The 21,985-nt window shown below is 41.1% G+C and overlaps 1 protein-coding gene across 1 annotated transcript in view; it reads right to left on the bottom strand.

Annotated features, from left to right (window-relative positions):
- The window catches only part of STK39 (serine/threonine kinase 39), a 105,487-nt gene extending 87,228 nt beyond the window's left edge, over window positions 1-18,259 (bottom strand). Inside the window, exon 1 of the mRNA XM_064451515.1 lies at window positions 17,863-18,259. Within this exon, the coding sequence (XP_064307585.1) occupies window positions 17,863-17,983 (121 nt within the window). The 5' untranslated portion in view covers window positions 17,984-18,259. The remainder of the gene's footprint in view (window positions 1-17,862) is intronic.
- Between the last annotated feature and the right edge of the window lie 3,726 nt (window positions 18,260-21,985).

Genomic DNA, 21,985 nt, shown 5'->3' on the forward strand with positions numbered 1-21,985 from the left:
AAGTTCCACCTCAATATGAGAAAAAACTTCTTTCCTGTGAGGGTGCCAGAGCAGTGGCACAGGCTGGTCAGGGAGGCTGTGGAGTCTCCTTCCCTGGAGACATTCAAAACCCGCCTGGACACATTCCTGTGCCCCCTGCTCTAGGTGTGCCTGCTCAAGCAAGGGGGTTGGACAAGATGATCTCTAGAGGTCCCTTCCAACCCCTACCATTCTGTGATTCTGTAATATAACTGCAGGATTCCTTTTGCATAGAGCAGAATGCACTTGTGCACACAAACCGTGCCTGCACCAATGCAATCTAGCTTAGGTTTCCACTCAAAACGTGGGTTTTTCTACGTAACATGCAAAGCATCTGTGTTTATATACAAGCTTTGAAAGCTATGTTGCAATATGTTGTATATTCCATGCAATATTGTGCAGCATATTTCTAGCATTACTACGTATGTGTTATGAACTAATCAGTACTTCAGCATATTCCATGGCAGCATTGTGCAGAAGAATCAATTTTGTTGGTGGCAAAGCAACACTTTTGGTTTAGAAACAGAGAAAAGAACCTTTAATTTATTTTGGTTTCTAGATTTTGCCCCACAGTACTCTAGAGATCTTTCAGTATTATTAATTTTCTTTCATATTACTTCCATTGATTAAGAGTAAGTTATAATTAGCTCATTAAAGCTCATTTAGACCACCATACTTGCCTCTAAATCTTTCTGAAACTTCTTCACAGAAAATGAACTCATGATTTCTCTCTCCATCTTCACACGACATAAATGCTTGTGTTCTTAAAGAACTTCTGGATAACCACATAAATACAATTTACTACTAATTCCTGCCCACTTTGTGTTCTTAATTCACGCTGGAATCAAATCTCTCTCTCTCTCCCCTTATAACTCACTTGGATGCTAGTTTGTTTATCCTAGCCATTAGGATTATGACATAATTCTCTTAAAAGACACTAAGTGTTCTATGAAATCTATGCTTATACATAGAACTGCTACTTTTGCATTTTCATCATCCAACAATTAATCTCATTAATTATTCATGAAGCTATACAAAACTATTTTGTTCCGCAGTTAGACATTTAAAAACATCACCATTATGGCTGTAGAATCACTAGGTTATTCAATTGTTGTATTTACCTTTTTGTGGGAGAGTAGCTTACACAAAATCTCTGAGGTCTGTCTTATCCCATACTACTATTCAAAAGCATGTTGCATAAATAATCCAGAAAAAACTCTAAGATTATAAAGGACTACAAATACCTCCCACTGAAGTCCTAGAGAAATAGCCTAAATGTCCATGTTAAAATTATTATGCATTATAGAAAATCTACAAGATAATTTCTATGCAAGCATTAAGATAACCTGTACTAAGGCTAAAATACAGCAGGCTTGAGGATTAACCAGACATCATATTCTTCATGCAGAAAGGGAAAAAAAAAAAGGCAGGGCGATTCACAGTCAGCAATAAAACCCCATACACAAGAAAAACAGGGGCAGGAGGGAATGACTAGGCTTTCTGAATTATTCTCTTTATTTCCCCCCACCCTCACTAAAACAGTAAAAGGACTGGTTATATAAGATGTTTTTGCTAGATAAATTACAGGAAATATTTTGAAGTTTGCTAGGCAGTACTATGTTACAACTCCCTCCCTGCCAAATCTGCAGAAAGGAATAAAGAAGTTCTGCCAAAGCACGTGAGAACAGGAACCAACCTTCTTGAACACAGAGTTTTCTAGCATCAGAGTACAGCAAGTAACTATCAATCACAAACCAATTATTCAGGAAATCAGACAAATCAATACTGCATAAGAAAGTGAAGAACCTGTACCAATCATATGGAGAATATAAAAGTCTTCCCTCCACCAGTGAGCCCAGACACACTGTATTGCAGGAACTCTTCTCACATATCTGTCTTATCTGAAGACTAATCAGCTGTCACCACCAATCACAGTTAAAAGAATTTTAGAAGAGTTGTACTCTGACTAACAAAGGCATTAAAGAAATCTTTGGCTAGAAAGTGAAACCAGATATATTTAGACTAGATATAGGTTTATTTAATAGTGATTGTGTTCAGCTTTGAAATAAAGTATCAGGCTATGATGGTTTTCTGTTTTCAGACACTTTCTTGGTAAGGAGACTTCTGCCTATCGCCATACAGAGCTTAGCACTTGTCAGCTTGGTACAATGCCATCAACACATTAAGATCAGATTGGAAAGTCCGGGGATGACCACTATGTTTAGGGCATTCAAGTTAACCTGGCAATAAGCACACGGTTTGGAAAGGGAAGAAAGAAAAACAAAGGCTATGCCCACTAGCTCCTTCCACCTCACAGCTGCCCCCTCCCTCTGTTCCCATCACTGCTCTCCCAACAGAGAGTGACAAGAAGTGCTGATGTTGAACACCAGCCTGAGAGATTTTTTTTTAACTTTAATAAGAGAGGCTTTTAGTGCAACTTTATTGAAGCAAGTAAAATAAATGATTACCCAAAATATAGCCGCTGTGTTTGTTAAGCACATAGAAGAAACAATAACATATAAGTGGATCAAGATCATACGTTCTACTGAAGCTAGGTAAAAATAAAGCCATGCCTCACTACTAGAGAAATACATCCTGTTACTCCATACGGTCATGTCACTTACTGCACATAATCTTGCCTTTGAAGCTACAATAGTGAGACAGTCAGTATCCCAGCTCCCTTACCAGTTTTCCAATTCAATATACTATATTTAGTGCAGAATATGGTTTTATCCCCTTGTGCTATCATGATCAGTGTTCAAAGTGTCAACACAGCAGGAGACATGGTTAGCAACCTACCTGACAGCCCTGCAATTCAACACTGGAAAACTTTTAGTCCTATCAATCACAAAAACAAGATAAGGCACATGACAAAAAAAAGTTCCTGCTCTTTTTTTCAAGAGGGTACCTACAAAGAAATTCAAGCCTTTGGGTAAGATAAGGTGCTAACAAAGCTGAGGATCAACTTTTAGAAGTGCATCAGGAACACACAGTAACTACAATGCTTTTCCTTTTGCCTGCCTTTGAACAGAAAGCTGCACATACTCCAAACAAACCTCAGTACTTGACACTGAAAGAGAGGTGTAGATGTGTTGCAAAGGAAAGTGCAGTGATGTCAAAGTCCAGGCAGTTTAGTGCCCATCTGTGTGTGTCATCAGCAAAATTATCTTTTAACTGAGTCCTCCATGGCCTTTAGTCTCCTCACATGCTAGTTCTGGAGCCCACAGGGAGCCTGGTACATTTCCAGATTTGGTATGAGAGCATCTCCCCATTCATTAGCAATCCACACCAAGGAAATGTCAGCACCACAGTAGGTAAGGAAAACCTAAACAAAAGCAGCCTAGGTTGTCTAGGCAAATCCCATATTATAAACACTACCCAAGACTACATTCCTTTTGCCCTGCTCCACCTCTGAAATATCTCCATAAGAAGCATTATTTATAAGTGGAAAAAAGCGTATAGTAAAAAAAATGCACAACCACCACTATTTCAGAATTTGCAGCCATCAGAACTGGAGTTTGCCCTGTGGAGGTGTCAAGATAAGACTGGTGTGACTGGTACCCCTTGCTATGTGGTTAATGTGGTTAGCATAACTAACACCGTTTTATAAGGCAGTCATTTTCTGTGACTGAGTGGGTCACATATTCATTCCCTCTCCCCTCATTACCAGGCCCGGAAGGTCCTGTGAACCAAGCAGATTTCTTCTTCCCCTGCCTACAGGCCTCAAGATTCCTGGGCACCAGGCTGATTACTCCCTTCCTACTAGCCTTGAAGGTCCCAGGCACCCAGCCAACCCGGCAGTGGTGATGACCCCATCACAGAACAAGGAAGCATACCAGCACCAGAGCACTGTCCATAAAATCAAGCAGTTACAAGTCCTAAGTGGAGAACTTGGACAGGAACTGCTGCTGCACAGTGAGACCTGTGACGCCTCAGTGGCCTGGGATGCCTCCACTGTCACCTGCTTCTTCAAGGACTGAGTATTGCATGCTTTTATATGATTTTTGAATCTAGATTATGATTGTTACACTGATACAGCAAACTGTACTAAGATTTGACCTGATCTGCAGAGGATCCAGGTGATTAGAAATAGTAAGTGAAGTCATATTATAAATTCTGTATTACACACTACTTATAAATTGTACTATACTGATTATGCTTGTAGAAATCCTGTGCCATTCTAATAATAAGTTCTGTGCTATACTAATCATATCTTGTTACAAAAATAAATCTTTAATTCTAACTATGTTTTAGTGCCATCATCATTCTGCCAAGGATCACTAAAAGAACCTGCGTGTCCCCTTAGTGTCAGCTGACAACTGGTACACTTGATTAACAGATTCTTGGGAGTAAATGGATGTTATTCTCTGGTGCTGAATTTACTTCTCACACTGCAAAATTATTGTGCTGAAGCATGCTAAAAAAAGAAGGGTATGGAGCGGAACAACCAACACACAGAGACAACTTAATAAATACAGCTGAACCCAAAACAAACAAGTAAACAAGCTAAAACCATTCAGTTCTGACCGCAAAACACACCAAATATAAGATATGCTACTTAAAACCTACAATATATCAATTTGAATGGGTATCAAATGTGAAATGCAAAGAAAGGATCTCTGTTCAAGTTTGCAGAACTTTTCCTCACAAGTCCCACAGCTTTCATGCCTGCTTGGGTTATCTTATTATCACTTTATATACCTAGTCCACTTATAATCCCCTTCACTATCACTTTTCCAGGGTTGTGATTATGAAGCAATATAAAGTATTGCATTTTCAGAGCTTAATGAACTAAAGAGTATGAAACTGAACTTAGCCATGAAAAGTCAATTTCTATATCTGGAGCGATCTCCCCTCTGAATGAGAGGTCACGTTAAAAAGCAAAAAAGTGAAACAATGCATTATGTGTAAGAGTAAAATAAACTACACTCTGTTTCAACATTAAATTTACTCTAATTTACAAAAGTTGCAGAACAGGAAATGGGAATTCAATGCCACCAAGAAACAGCATGTATCAGGTGAGAGAGCAAAGAGGTTGCTTAGTTGTACTCACCTAACAAATGCCTAAAATGCCTCCCGCTTTCATATGAGTATAGAAAAGTAACTTGTGAATTCACCAAACTTATGGTCTAGAAGATACATGTGCCATTGAACAATGAGTACCATTACACGTAACAGTGTAATAGTAGCATATATGTAAGACGTATTATTATCTGTTAAAGTAGCTCACAAGAGGGGAGGGGGAAGAAAAGCACTGAAGCACCTCAGCCCTTCTCCAGTTAACAGTAGTTTGTAATCAGACCTGCACTGGCTTCCTGCAAACACATAAGAATCCAACTTCACTCACAACACAAATTTATTAGGGAAGAAGCAGCAAAAAAAGTAGCTGCCAAAGAACTTGCAGCAGGCTTTTTCACCCACACTTCTGCTGTTCTTGCAGCATGTACAGTACAGCTACCCGGCTGGCACACTGCAGACAGGAGTCAGTTCCTGTTGTACAGTCATGTTGGGGCTGTCGTGTGATAAGTGTGGATGCACTGTACCTGATGAGAACAAATTAAACAAATCCCTATTCATTCTGCATTTTCCCAAGAAAAGTCATGAAAAAGAGCTGAAGTGAAGGATACGAATGTGTTACAAAGTCTGTTGTGTTATTATCCATTCATCCTCACAATGTAGGTCATACTTTCAGGTAATAACATAAACCTCTTTATTTGGGTTTTTTTTGTTTGTTCGTTGGTTTTGTTTTTTTTTACTTACAGTTGTACCAAAACCTTGCCATCAAATCCACAGAAACAAAAGCCATACAAAAGAAGAACCGTGTAAAACAGAGACAGTTTCTTGCTGTTTTAATAGCTGTTGTTAGGTCAAAGACTACATCAATTACCCAACAGGTTTCACATTTTTCTTTTGAATTTAAACTTTTTCTTGTCATTCATACAGTGTTACACAGGAGAAAAGAAAACAAAAACAAAAACAAATCCTGAAGTATGCGGAAGAGGTCTTGACGGTTTCTGTTTTTACAGGGTTTGATGAAACTAGGTGAATTTTGCTCACATTTTGGGAGAATAATAAATTCATTCTTACCAGGTTAATCCAAAAGTCTATTTTTTACATTATTGCTTATAATATACTTTTTAAAATACCTTTTAAAAAAAAAAAAATCACTGATTTCAAACTATCTGTTATCAAAAAGAAAAAGCAGTCTCTCCAGGACTTTTGCAGAAGAGGGTGTTTCTACAGGAAATCAGAGATCCTCCTGTAATTAGCCCTCCAGAAAGCATACCAGTGGGGGAATTTCATTTTTCCTTCATTGACCTGAAGAAGCATAAACACTTCATTCAGAAACAGGCACCAAAAAAAGTAGCTTTTCTTCTACATTCATGTGAAAAGTTGCTAAAATAAACTTCCTTATCATTCAGTCAGCTGCACAACAAAAGAATATTGGGTGATAAATATCCATTTAAACCAAAGAAGCTTATCCAGAGATAAGAGAAAGGGAAAGCTGACACCATTCTTCCCTTAAAAATTTTGTCTCCAAATTTGTTGTTTCAAAGGTCTACAGTTTTATCCTAGAGTGAACAGTCAACACAAGAGTTTCACAGGAAAATCTTAACAGTAATACTTCAAGTATTAAAAAGACCAGCAATACAATTTAGAAATACATGTATCAGGATGCAGTTCTTAACTCACAGGCAAAGCCGCCCATCAGACACACGAGAAATTAAAAATCTCAAGAGAGTAGAAAGAAACAGAAAAATAACCAACAAGAGGATGACGTAATTGAAGTTAGAGGGAAATTCAAAAAAGAGCACCAACCTGCACTTAGTACTATTTGGTCACCTGTACATATGCATTTTGCTTTAGAGCAAACAGGGCAGTTTTGAAGTGAATATCCTCTCCTTGTTCTTCCTCACAGAGCTTTAGTTTGCTTTGCAGAGCAGCTCTTGTGCGTGCAAAATAAACTCCTTTTGGAGGAACCTGAACTGGAAGTTCTGCTCCAGCAGAAATATGCTCTAACCCCTGAAAGACATAATGGTTCAGACCAGTCTTCAGATATTTTCAAAAAAAACCAAGGACAGCTAGAATGTTTGGCCCACAGACTAGTGTGTATCTTGTTCAAAGTAAAACTCCAAATTCAAACACACTGTCGAGGCCTCAACATTAACTGATTCACTCCCCTTATCTGCTTCCATTTCACCAGAAACTTATAGACATAGGCACAAATGAGACACTAATGAAATTCCGATGTGGAACTAATTTGTAAGCCACAAATATTCTCCAAATCTGCCTTTCTTTTAGCAGGAACTCTTGTCACAGTTGCTTCCTAAATTTAAGATGCTCTTTGAAAGAACAAAGCCCCAGCCAACTATTTTTCTGCTGTTTCACACAAAGATACCACCAAAAATTATTCCAAACCATGGACTCATAGGATCATTTAGATTAAGCTAGAGATCATCTAGTCCAGTCCCCCTGCTCCAACAGGGTCAGCTAAAGCAGGTTGCCCGGACAGGTTTTGAGTACCTCTGTGGATGGAGACTCCAAACTCTCCAGGCAACCTCTTGTAGTGTTTGATCACCCTCACAGTCAAAGTTTTCTTGTGCTAAGGTTGAGATTTGTCATTTTCAGTTTGTGTCTACTGCCTCTTCTGTCAGCAGGCACTACTGAGAAGACTCTGGCTTCCCTCTTCTTCATTTGTACATATTGATAAGATCCCCGTGTCGTCTTTTCTCCAGACCACATAGTCCCAGCTCTCAGCCTCAAATGGAAGATGCTCCAGTCCCTTAATTATTTCTGTGGCCAGGGACACCCTGAAGTTTTGCAGGCTCACGCCTGAAGTACAAAACTGAGGAAAATCTTTAAGAGAGACTCCCTGAACAGGATTAGTTTGTCCAGGCTGAGACATGACCAGCAGGGCTAAGGTTTCTACTGTTTCCCACCTCCTTCTTACCTGCCTGTTCAAACCTCATTCAGATGGGAGTTTTCAGAATACCATGAAGAAAAGCCCTACAGTAACAAACTCTGAACAACATATCTGGAAGAAACAGCTATTTTGAGCTACAGCTGTCTACACACAAAGATCTAAGGAAAAAAATTCAAATATATTTCCTTTTTCTATTAAGGAAGAAAAAAGTAAACCTAGCAGTTAATTTGAATCATGCTCTACAACAGCAATGCCATCTTATCATACCAAATACAGGTACATGACACTGCCTCAGAAATAAAGCATTTACTTCAAAGTTCACAGATGTAAAGAAACGAGTTCTTTCTCCAGCACTCTTCTAATACAGAGTCAGTTCTTCCTAATAAAATACAGAATAAAAACAAAACACCTTTCCTATTACATGTTCTACTATAATCTTTAAATCCTCTATTATGCTACATGGCCCCACTAAGATAAACTGCAAGATCTAATTTGTAGTTAAAATATTTTCAGAAAAGAAACATGGATTGTGATAATTTAATTTTCCTTGTCTCATCATCAATACAGAAACCATTTTCAATACGCATACAAATCCTCGTATCTGAAGGCAAAACTCATACTGGAAATGGGTCTGCATAACTATGCAAGAACTTGGTACCTGGTATTCATCGTGGGATGAAAAGTTACCTTACTAGGGTATTATATGAACTCCACGGAACTCTGCTTAACTCCACTTCACCTTATACAAGTAGGATAAATTGAAGATTTTCTATGCTGAACCAGGTTTCCTGCCTAGAAAAAAAACTATTAAGAGAGAATTACTGTTCATTTCTGAAGTAGCACTATAAACAAATGCTGGTGTTGATTTAGCAGGCATATTTTATTGTTTCTCATTTAGTTTGAAAGTAAACACTTGGAACAATCTAATACCGTGAATGCAATATTTTCCAAGCCTTCCAGATGTCATCACATAGTGCATCATTCTCTTCCGAGAATGAAGAACAGCAATCTATGAAAACAAAGGCGGTATTGCTACTGCACTGTCATGAATATCTCTAATTAATACTGTGATGTTGAGCTACAAAGCATTCAGCTAGTTCACCCCAACAGAAGGTGCCTGCTAGAATTTTGAGTCCATCATGGCCCACACACTAAAAACAAAAAACATACCTATTTCTCATCCTGATTCTCCTGAAACAATGAAGAGCTGGAGCAATATAAATGCTATCTTATCACTGAATTTTCATCAGGTGATTCTAATCGAATTCTAAAGAAGTTCCTGTTATTAGTCTGAAGTGGCTCAGAGGCTGGAAGCAGAAGACACTAACAGGAACAAATTATAAGTTTAAATTCAGTCCCTGTAATAAAATGTCTTCAAAGCAAACAAGTGAAAAGCAACTTTAGAACTGAATGGTGATCCTTCTGCATGTGTTTCTTCTCAGAAGCCTAAAAGCAATAGCTCAAGCTTATGATCTTGTCCATATTACTCCTACAGGACAGAAACCATGATCAATAAGTAAATACACAACATTTTTCTGGTCTGTTAAATTAACTAATTTTGTACCACTACTCTGAAGCAGGTATACTTGGCACATAGTTTGCTTACAGGTATTAGGAAAACCCTCAGACACTCAACATCGATTTTCACCTTCAAGATCATGTGTTTTAAGTTCACACTACTTCTGAAAGCATTACTAGGAACACAGAAAACCTTCAAACTTCTAGTCTTTTTCTAGTTGTCATTTCTCGTTGAGTGCATTAGCACAGTTCAGCTTAAAAGCTATGTAACATAATCATTACATCAGCCTTACAGGACATCGTCATATTTCACTCACATTTTACTTCTGATCAGAATACCTCAGAGGCAGTTAGACAACCACAGGAATAAAGAGGCTAATAAAACAATTCAGGAATTGTTAAACCTAAAGACAAAGGATTAATGGAGACAGCTAATTTACCATACTGGGGTTTCACCAAACTGTTGAGTAAAGTCACATACCTAGCCAAATACCTAAGGGCAAAGGACTGGAAATATTAACTCCATCACTGCCACAAACTTAATACTTCAGCTAAAGAATGAATGACACTGTTCAAACTTTTCACTGAGCTTTTCTCGGGAGCAAGCTGCAGGACTCTCACGAACAGCAACCCTGGAAAATCACACCTGAGAATTGTTCAGAGGGACTCTAAAAACCCACCACCTTCATCAGCATTGTCAGCATCTCACCACTGCCATGGAAGCTTGCTACAAAACAGTTACCAGTCAACTGAAGTCTACCTAAATGCCTGGAAGAATGCACACTTCTCCATTAAGACTAAGCTTCAGCCCCTTTACTGCCATCCCCCAACTATCTATTCTCTCCCAAAAGGCAACCAACTCTAATAAAGTAACTCTGACTTGACAGAGGTTTCAGGAAAAATCAGGTTGCTCCTGCACTGTCAGGTATCCTGGAATTGCTTGTTTCTCCATGTATACTCTCCCCAGTTTTTCTCATTACCACGTTTTCTCTCCCAGGGTTGGGGGGGGTGGAGGGGTGGGGGAAAGGAAAGTGTCTAGTTCCCCAGGCACATGTGGTCTCCAGCCAGAAGCACTGTGCAGGAGGAAGCTAGTAGCAGAGAGAAGGAAGAGCTGCATCGCCACCACTGGACCCTAGGGTAGGCAAGGGAGGAGGACAGCAGCCAAACCCTGTGGAAGAAGGCAAGAGACAAGCATTCAACATGTACTGGTTGCTCTAATTACAGAGTTGATCACACAACCCCAGAGAACCTAGTACAGTGCATGTGAAAACTGACATAAGAAGGAAGAAGAAAAGTTTTAAAGCCAATTCTTCTCTCAAGGATTTCATACCGGCATTGCTTCATTCTGCCACTGCTGGATGATAACATTCTTACACCCACAAGCTTCAACTGTGCAACCCTTATGCACACCCAAAGACCTTCAAACTTAGCAAGAAACAGTGAAATCAAGCAGAGCCATCAGGATTTCATCCTACCAGGAAAGCTGTGATGCAAAAGACAGAAATAAGTAAAAATCCACTAATTCAAAAAAGCTAATTATTTATTTGCACACGGTAACCAGTATCAACTTCTGTCAAGCGTTACTTCCTTTAGGGGCAAAAGAAAAGTTTTTTAAAAAATCTCACTTTTAATTTTGAGCACCAGTAATCTCCTAGTGACATACTTATCTTCCAAGGTCTACAAGTAGATTGCTCCTCTGCTGCTGCTACTCTAGCAGTATCCCATGACTTCAGCAAACCCAAGAAGTTAACAAGAGTAACTAACTTAACTTGGTTTTTACAGTCCATTCTTTAAATGCCAAAAATTGCTATTATTGCTGGAAACAAAACCAGCTTCTATCTAGTGCTGCCTTATAGTTCTGGAATATTTTGGAAGGGGGCAAGAGGGAACAGAGAAAGAACCAAAGGGTCACACAAAAATTAAACATGACCTACACATGTAGCCACTATATCAGCCACCCACATCTCCTTGGCATGGAGAACTCGCAGTGTTTGGCTCTCAAGCCAGACAGTACAGATGTGGTTTTGTTTCTATCTAACAAAGAGAAGCTCCATCTGACAAGCAGATTCTGGAAAAAAAAAAAAACCAGAACACCACAAATTTGTCTCTGACCTAAGGGAAAGTGATTCTCCACTGAAAGAAAAAAAAAAAAAATAGAACAGTTCTAATGTTGTTTCAGAGCAACACATGATACAACCTAAAATTGCTCTCCCAGGTCGGAGCTTGGCCCCTGCTATCAAAGTACCCTTACAAGTCTGGTCACAAGCAGTGGTCCCACTTCGAAGATGCAAAGCCTTGTTGTTGTAAGGCTTAGTGAGAATCAAAATCATGCAATCCCTTCAAATTTCCACATGCTCACAAGCAGAACTGCTACTCTTCCAGCACTCAGGCAACTCCTGGGGAGCCAGAACTTCACAGGTCTCTGAGAATTTGGTCCTTACTTGTAGGAAGAACTTGGACAGAGGGAGAGAGAAAGCATAAGGACAGAAGGGCTAAGCATAAAGGAGGTAGACAGATTCCAAGAGCAGGAAAGCACAGCATATTTTCTGTAAATTATCATTACACACCAGTCAACTGCCTGATGTGTTGATTACATGCTCCCTTACCCTCCCAGTTAACAAATTAACTTTAAAAGCTTTATTTGCTGGTTATTTGCAATCACGACAAACCCAAAGCAAGTTGCGCATAATCATCTTTATTTTCACACCATTCAGGTTCTTATAAAATATAATTACTCTTCTTTCTGACAATTCTGAATTCCAATTGCATGAGTTAAAAGTTTTAAAAAGTCACTGAATTATATAACGAAGTTTGATCATTGGATCACTTACAAAGCCTAACCTCTTTGAAGCAATGAAAACTACAGCCTTGTCTCCAATCTGGGTATTTCTAATGCAGAAAGTTCATTTTCCTTCAAAAAAAACCCATGACAGAGCTCCCTTCCCCAGCGTTATTACTATCATGTAGAGACAAGGCGAATAATTAACAACTGAGAGCTCTGCACAGCCTCATTAGCAGCACAGCACTGCGAGTGTTCTACAAGGTATTTTTAAATTGCACCATGACCATCTTTACTCTGACAGCTGAATTAAAAGCCACTCCTTATATAAATACTAAATGGGGATTTAACACTGCTACAGTTTCTTCAAATGGTTATTAGCTGACAGAAATCTTGACCAATTATTTCCCAAACAAATTAACAAATTTACAAAATAATAAACCCTTCCTGTCAAGCTACAGCTGTATTAGGTTATGATTAATGTTATGAAGGTTGTATTTAATATGTGCATGTACAATATGCTTAGGCTGCTGTGGTAACTTTTAAGATTGGTAAGGAATAGAATTTGCTTTGGAGCAGAATTAAGGCAGGCACATCTTTCTTTTCACACAAAGTTTTAGTATAAAGATGTTAGGTAGTGTTAAGTATTACTGATCAAATTATGCAGCTTCTTATCCAAGAATTACAGGGGGTTTGGAAAAAAATCTCTGCAAGAGAAAAAAGCAAAGTTTACCATAGCTATGGTGTGGTATTTCACTGAGCACAGTCCAATCTAATTTGCAGCATATACATAAAAGCTACTGGAAAAGAAAGCCCCTCTACTGTTTTTTTCCACTCAAAAAAACAACCCTAATTAAGCACAGGGGTAAGAAATTTTGGAAAGTGTGAATGAGACACAAGCATCTGGTTAACAGAACAACACAGAACTGTAACCTTACCTCTAACTGTACAGAGGCTTTTCAAAACAGTGTACACCATGCTTACAGACTTGAACATCAGTCCCTGAGCATCATCATCAGAGACCTCTCTATAGAGTCAGAGATCTCTGATAACCACAAATATAGGAGAGTCTATTCTCTGTCAGACAAAGAGCCAGTGACATACATGCAGCAGGGAGGGGGAAAAAAAATTAAATAGCATTCCACAGAAACACCACAAAGACCCCAGAGCCATTAACATGAGAGTGGCTCACAGGCTGCTTACAATAAGAACTATAAAATCAGCAGAACAGTCTCGAACAGTAACCTGTTCTACTCAAAATCCCAACACATTTGACTTAGCAACACTGTGCCTTATGAGGCAATAAACCACAAGATATTTTTGAGCTCAGCACTAGGAAGGCAAAACTGGATGAAAGCCTCAGTTCAACTAAGGTAACGTCTTTAATTAGTTGCAGCCAATATAGATAATCCATCATGTAGCAGTAACCCTTTATTTTCCAATTAATTCTGGCTGTTTTCTAGCCAAATTAATTTTCCAAGCCAGTTGCAGCAGGCAAGATAAAAATATAATTTTATAATGAAAGCTATAACCCAGCCTAATCATGAGATAATCCACTACTCCATAACAGAACCTTCCTTCCTCAATTATCAATGCAGGGTGACAAACATTAAGTTACACCTAGCAGAAGAGCATCAACTCCAATGTAGTTTTCCGACAACAAGGCAAAACCACTTGTTCACACCAATTTAAGAAATCTTTTTAAAAACAAAACAACCAAAGAACCCCAAAAAACCCAAACACACAAAAAAAAAACCTGGCAAAAAACCACCTAGATCTAATGCTGCTTTGTCTTGTCCATGTGATGTACCTTCATATGAAAGGTACAATTTTAACACTACTCAATTTTCAGGTTTTTATGTTATCATTTAAATGTTTGTTCTGTGAAGGTTTCTATTGCTTCTGAGGAGGAAAAAGCCTTGCATATGTAAGTGATATAAATTCAGAGAAATCTATTTCAGTTATTTTTTTCAGAATACTTGGTTATAAACCCAAACCTCTCACAGTATTGCTTTTATTAGCTTTTTTTTTTAATCTGTCATATCCACCTTACAAAAAACCCCAAGTACATACATTAAAATCCACTACACATTTTAACCTAATGCATTAAAATCAAAGAAAGAGACCTCCTGTGTCTTCACTAAATTAAATCTGGCTCTCCCTTAATAGCAATTACAGTTCTTATCTCTGTAACTGCTACAGGAAGGTTGCTTTGGATCCTCCAGTCCCAAGTTAGGAATCCCCTTCTAACTTCCAAATGGATCTGTGTATGGACAGCCCATATCAATCTAAATTAATGTAAGAATTTCCTCTTCTCTTAACTCTCTAACCTACATGTTGACATTTTCTTCCTGCTCCAGAAAAGATTTGTGTATAGGCAATAATAAGAGGAGCCTCTTCCTTGCATCAAATCTATCAATCATGCAGTCATGCAGCAAGCCAAACAGGGAACCTGATCCAACAGAAAACTAACCCGGCAGAAGAACTAGTTCTTTGTCAGATCAATGCGATCCTTTCAACAGCTGCCTGTTAGAGTAGATTAAATGCATCACGAAACCACACACCAAGAGTTTACAAAGAACTGGCTATCCACCTTAAAAATAAAGCAAACATGGAATAACATCTCATTAGAAGCACTCCTTAAAGCCAGTATTTTCTCTTTAACAGGCACTTGAATCTCCCAACCATCACAAAGGAAGCAACAGACAGAGAAGGAAAAAAAGCTGTACCACTTGAAAACCACATCATGTGGCCTTGGTCTTCAAAACAGCGTTTGGCTAGAAACAGATGAGCAATAAGAAAATTTCACATTCTCCACAGAAAAAGAGCAGAACTTCTCCAACCTACTAAATCCACAGGATGAAGACAGCCCACACACAACTAACAATGATTTTCATTTTATGATCACCAAAACTTTTAAATGCTCCCTAAAACAGGCCATTGAAGTCATTCTGCATCTGTGTTTTAGTTACCGTACAATAGTAAGCCTATTATGTTGGGAAGTGTTGTGATAAACCATCCTGGTGTACTGTCCCCTGTGCATCTTTCCTCCTCCTAAGTCCACAAAGACGCTTCAATATGTTATTTTTCTCATTTAACTGGCAAAGGGCTGTTGTAACTGAACCTGTCCCAAAGACACTACCCAGCTCCTCCGGGAGAGGTATGTAGTGCTTTCCAGAGGTGAAGGGCTCTGTTTCAGCAAGTGGTAGCTACTCACATTCACAATGCAAAGCAATATAAATTGCCACTGAAGCAAGTTCAACCATATCATTCTTCCCTCCCTCAGGTAATAAAAAGATGCTTTAAGAGTCCCTCACTAGGTTCATTAAAAGCAACAACATTCGTCCAACATCTCCAAAATTATGTCCACATTTGGTCAAATAAGCAGGGTTTTTTTGGAGAAAGTGGGGTGGTGTCTCCTTGTTTGGTTTTTTATTATTTTTCATAGTATTGAGACTAAATTTAACCTCATAGTGAGTCTCCTATAAGTTAAGGCAAAAAATACAAGGTGTTAATAAAAAAAACATATTTGACTAAGCAAAAGATTTTAAAGTCAATGGTACAAAATAAATCTCAGTGAGTTTGAGAGACAGTCACGTAAGCAACCTAAGCTTAGCAAAAGTTCAGTTGAAATCAGACAAGTTCAGTGTGTCCAAGAATCTGATTCAATATAACCTGACCTTAATTTCCTCACTAGACTTTAGTTAAAGAAGTAATATCAACTTTTAATAGCACCAGTAGGTAACTAGCAATAAAGTTTCTCTGCAGATAGGCATTTGCTATTCCAATTTAGCATCCACCTGAAGAATGGATGTATGCTTATATATAAACATTTAGAAATACATTCTACATATCAAAAGATACAAGCTTTTAAAGTGGAAAGGAAAAAATGAAAAAGAGTTTCTAAATGAAACTCTCACCCAGGCATTCTACAGGTACTGCAACAGCAAATAACTACTATTTAAATAACTCAGATGACTCATATCACACCCTAGACAAGGATTAATCCAACACCTCTGGGGCCTTTTTTACCTTAGAAGAGGGATTTGCTCCTCAGCAAAAATAGAAGAATTACTTCCATTTGGCTAATTTAGATCCATTCCCAGACCGAGTTAAGACAAAGTCCTCTGGCCAGTAAGCCCATGCGGGGGGCCTCCGCTGGCAGCACGCGCTTGATGCTGAGCACCAGCCTGGTCCAGGCTAGCCACCTCCAGGGGCCCCAATACCGGAACCCTCACCTCTCCTTAGTCTCTTTTCACAGCCTAGGAAATGCAAACAGAAATACAAAGGCACCACCTGGGTCAACAGAAAGCCATCCCATTTTAAGGCAGAAGTACTTTTCTCAACTATTTTGTTCTTCTGCCTGTGGAAAATAAAAAGCTTAACGACAAAGCAAAGTACGCACAACTTGCAACCCAGATCAATAACGGGTAGTTCTGATTGTCATCGGCCTGACAACGATTAGCAGTGGGTACTGAATACTGAAGATAACCCAACAGCATCAACAGGCAAGAGTCCTGGATTTTTTTTCACTGAAGTGGCCCCCTTCATGAGGAACAGCAATCAGTCTTAGAGCTGGCCTTTGCCACCTGCAGTATTTACTGGAGGTTTAAAATGCTACATACAAATAAAAGCAAGTTTTCCCAAGGTAGTTCATTAGCAACAAGCAACATCTAGGTCAGGAGACAAAAAACTTTCCATCACACATACTGTTAACAAGTCACCTTTTCACACAGTAAAATTCAAAATAATCCAATCCAAATATAGGGGATGAAGACTGAACACATCTGATCTGCATTAGCTGGACACGTGAACAAAGTGCTGAAGCGCACCACCAGAAAGCCCACTACCCACAGGGACATGGGCGGCAGGCGGGCTGAACCTCACACGGCAAACCGGGACAAAAGCAGGTTGGCTGGGGCGAAACGAAGCTGTAATCCCCCGCTGGCCTTCTGTGCCACCGCCCGGCGCGGGGAGCTGGCCCGGGGGCACGATTAACCAGCGAGGGAGAAGAGGAAGGGGTTTAAAAATATGTTAAAAAACAAAACAAAACAAAACATTAAAAGGAAGTCACCACGATAGTAGCAGATCTAGGGGTGAGATTTACCTCCCCCATGAAACCACCGGAAAAATGCAGAGTAATCTAAGCGGATGCATGCACACGTGTGCATCCACGGACAGACACAGACACATACACGTATGCACACGCTCACACACACGCACGCACAAGCACAGAGAGCGCGTCTGCGGAGTTGCGGGGGGTCCCAGCGCAAACCAGCAAGACAGGGCTCAGGCGGCGGCTGCCACCGGTGCAAGGGATGACGATGCACCGCAGGGCAGCGGGGCGGCAGCGGCACCCGCCGGGCCGCACCGGGCGGGGCGCGGCGGGTTCTAGAAGGAGCCGCCGCCCCCCGGGGCCGCCCGCCCGTTGCCGGGCGGATAAAGTTTGCAGCAGCCGGCGGCGGCGCCACTGCAGTGCCGGGCGCACCCGCCGCAGTGAGCGAGCCCCAGCTTGCGGGAGGATGAGCGCCGCTAGGCCCGGAGCCGGCCGGCCACCGCGGCATCCCCTGCCTCCGCCCTGCGGCGCCCCCCGCCGCCCTCCCCGCTCCCCAGCTCCACTGACCGATAACCTCCTGCAGCTCGTAGGCGTCCCTGCAGATGGGCCAGCCGACGGCTGGGGCGGCGGGCGCAGGCGCCGGCTGGGGCTGCTGGACGTGGACCGGCGACTCGCCCTGCTCCGCCATGATGCTGCCGGAGCGCCCAGGAACCCGACGACCTTCTTTAAACTTCCCTTCTAGCAACACCTTTCGGCCGCGCTCCCTCCCCGCGCAGCCGGCCGCCCGGCGGAGGGAGGAGGCAGGGCACCGAGGGGGAGGAGGCAGAGGCGGGCGCCGCCGCCGGCCCCGGTCGCTCGCCCCGCGCCGCTGAGAGGAGAGGGAGAGTGGCTGCCGGGCCTGGCTGACCTCGGCCGGTGCCGGTGCGCGGCGCCGGCGGAGCGCGGCGGCCGTCCCCCTCCGCCTGAGGGAGAAGCGCGGGCTCCCGGCGGAGACGTCCCGCGGGAGGCGGCGGTCGCACCGCTAACCCTGGGGGCTCGCCGCCTCCCCCAGCGCCGCGTAACCTGCCGGCGGGTCGCGTCTCCGGCCATCTTCCTTCCCCGCTCATCCCGCCGAGCCGTGTGACGCTCCCCGCGGCTGGAGGCACTGCGGGGTCTGTGAAGGGCGGCAGGCTGAGCCTGTGCTGGCCACGGCCCTGCCAGCGGGGCCCTGGGCGGCTGCCGGGCTGAGCGCGGGGGCCGGGGGAGGGCCCGAAGGAAAGCCACATCGCTCGGCGGGGATGCGGGAAGGCACCTGTTAGGCCGGTACCATAGGCGCCCAGGCATCTCTGGAGCACAGCTCTCAAGCGTACAAGTGTTCCTGCCAAGAGCGCTGCTGCTGCGAGGTTACTTGGGTTTAAATTTGAGGATGTGAAAAATACACTTGTGCTCATTAGCAATGAGGGCTCCAGTCCTGCAAAGTGGTTAAGTCACCCCTTGACACGAGTGGCCTTTTCCAGGGAGGGTAGCAGAGCTGCACCGCATTGCCTCAGCTTGTGCCACCAAGGACTGTGCACAGTTAAGAAATGTTCCCCTTGGCTAACCAGAATCAAGTGATTTAAACAAACGGTCAAGACAAGAATCATAACTAAACTTCTCTACTACTTGCCATTATACAAGATGAGATTAAAAAAAATAATAATCTGTATTTAGGTGAAACTTTGCTGTTAGTATTAGTACAGAATTAATTTTTTAGTTTTTCCACCCTCTTATTGTCACTGTATAATATCAGCAAGATTTTACTTAGTATGAAATAATTTAGAAAATAGCTATTTTTGCAGTCTACAGTCTTATTCCTACTTTGATTGCTTTGTATTTTAAGATTTATGGAGATTTGGAAGAGTAGTACAAAAAGATTTCCATAGGTTTTAAAATCTCACTTCCTACTACAGCAGGAATTTAAGGTAATTAGAACTAATAATGAAAATATGTAAGCAGGAAAGCTTTCAAAGATGGAAAAGCAGAACTGAATCTCAAATTGTTAGGAAGTATGTTGAAGTGTGATTTAAAGTCATAAAAAGATACACATAGCACAACCTGCTAGATACTTTATTCAGTCCTACTTCAGTTCAGGATAACCCTCTTTTGCTAACTAAAGTTTTTTGTGTAGCTTATTCAATGAGGACTTTCAGTTAATAGAATGTTATTCCAAAACAGAAGGCAAGTTACTTCTGTTTTGCTGTGTTGCTGAGAAGGCTGAATGAAGCATAAACTCCTCACCACTGCTTAACGTTTCATCAGAAGGTGTATAAGCAACTTGCAGATGTGGAGTAATTTGTGCAGTGAATTTCCATTTTCTCACATACAACTATTAAGCTCAGTGTAGAAAAGCTAATAGTAGAAAAAATATTGCACATTTTTGTGCCTAACTAGTGGTGTCTCTCAATCTAGTTTTTTAAAAGCTAGGTGATTAAAATATTTTCATATACACACATTAGAAATTATCTGCCACAAACTAAAGGTCAGCAAGACTTGGAAGAGGAAGTATTAAATTGTCATTCAGTATTAAGCTTAATGCCAAGGCTAGACAAACTTGTTGTTAGTAGAGGAGACCTTTCTGCCAGCAACACCATGAAAAAAAAAAAAAAAAAAGTAAGACAGCAACAGCACAGGCCAAATCAATCAGCACAGGAAAAATGGGTTACTCGCTGTTGATGGAAAACAGCCAAGTTCTCCATCTGTACTCAGTTGTTGCGGGTGGTGGCAGGGGGTGGTTTTAGTTCCTGAGCTATGAATGTATGTGATGCTCTTGTTATATCATTATCTAAACTGCTGGCTTACATCTGATACCATTATAGTAATTTTTGTCCCAATTATTGCCCCAGTTTTCCCCACTAATCCTGCAACTTTGGGAATTTCTAGAGCGTACCTGCACTCTGCCATTTGTTGAAATGAGCAGCTTTTATGGGGAGAACTTTACAGGATGGCAATTTCATAAACAGTGGGACCTGTGGGAAATGTTCCATGCATCCAGGGTACAACTCCAGAAAAATATCAGAGCCTGAGAGTCGGGTAAGATAATAGAAAAGAAAGCAACAGCAAGACCTTGAGGCTGCTGGTCTATGCCAGTAGGCCAAGCTGCCTTTGAAAAGCAGGTCCCCTGCTGGAGACATAGGAGAAGGGCCCTGCAGTACTGAAAGGTCTGCTGTTCAAAGCAATACAGGCAGTGGTTTTTCCACAAAACTTTTCAGACATTAAAAAAGAATAGCAATCTGCAGATTTTGGAGATTCCAGAGAAAGAGCTAGGGCTCACTTAAAATCACTGTTCTCCAAATTGAAGACAGTTCAGAACAGCCCTGTCTGAACATGGTTTGGCCTTGCCTAGTGCTTGAAGACAGAGGGCTCTAAGAGATTGTCTGGGTCACTGAGTCCAGTCACCAGATGATTGATTCCAAAGCAAAAAAAAGGCTTTACATAGCTAGGCTACAAATAAAACTGGCAATACTGAAAACCTTGTAGGCCACCTTGTGAGAAGAGTTAAGCCAATGCTCAGATCTTTTGATAATCCCCAGCAGTATCCTCTGCAGGTGGGGGAAGGAAGTTCAGAGCAAAATTACTCAGACTTCATTTCTAGGTTCGATGGATTTAGACAAGAATAATATTGGTGCTTGCAATCACATTTCAGACCAATTAGCTTTATATATAAACATACCTATATAAAGTCAAGGACAAGCATGAGGACTGGAGTTCATAAGCAGTGGTACATATACCAGTAGCATGTACAAGGGATAGCATCAACCCCACTCCCTTTTTTCTGAGTAGAAAGGCAGTAGATGCAACCTAAATAGCCATATAACCTAGCATAGACTAAACCAGAGTGAGAAGGAACTATTCTTTCTACTGTCACATCTACCTCAGGGAAACAAGTGAAGTAAAACCATCCTTTCTCCTGAAAACTGGGCTAGTATTGCAGTTATGACCATCACATGGTGTAGCACAGCTGTCTGCAATTATATACATAAGGTCTGAAAGTCAGTAATTTGGTAGCGGTGAGGGGTGGCTGTGCTTTAAAAAACATCATGAGATATGAAGGCGACACAGCAGCAGCTGGTGCTAATGGGAGTGGACTAATGCTTTCAACCTCCTTTTCTCTTCTAGTGAATAGACTTAAATAGGTAGCATGCCCGTTATTGTCATGAGGATGCTTGCTTTCATAAAAGCTTCCAACTTAGGTTAGTTTCTGCTCGCACAGAAGACATGAGAATCTTTTTTGGCAATTCACATGACAGAAAGCATCTTACTTAATACATGGAAAACCTTTGATTCAGAAGTCACTCAGCTGTGTTCTAGCTAAGTCTCACTAAAGTTAATGTCTACCAGAGCATAGTGACCTTACAAAGCAAACCACTTTTATTTTTTTCCTAGGTTGAAGCCCTTGATGCCTTTGTCTCTTTTCTTACCTCCCTCCTTGTAAACCATTGCAAGCTGTTCCACTCAGTGAATTCACTCATTAAACTCAGGTAGGAAGATTTTGTGTTCTGGATATTAATGATTGTTGAACCAGTAACCATGAAGCTAGAGTTTATTGTTATATAGTCAAATAGGCCTTTTTAATTATTTCCTTATATGCCATACCCCAAGCTGTTACTGGTCCTTGTAATAGGAACTTCCATTGCCTTTCTGGTAAGTACAGTCAGTGCTGTAATACATGCCA

The sequence above is a fragment of the Phalacrocorax carbo genome, chromosome 5 (assembly GCF_963921805.1).
Source record: "Phalacrocorax carbo chromosome 5, bPhaCar2.1, whole genome shotgun sequence".
In the NCBI taxonomy this organism is placed as follows: Eukaryota; Metazoa; Chordata; class Aves; order Suliformes; family Phalacrocoracidae; genus Phalacrocorax; species Phalacrocorax carbo.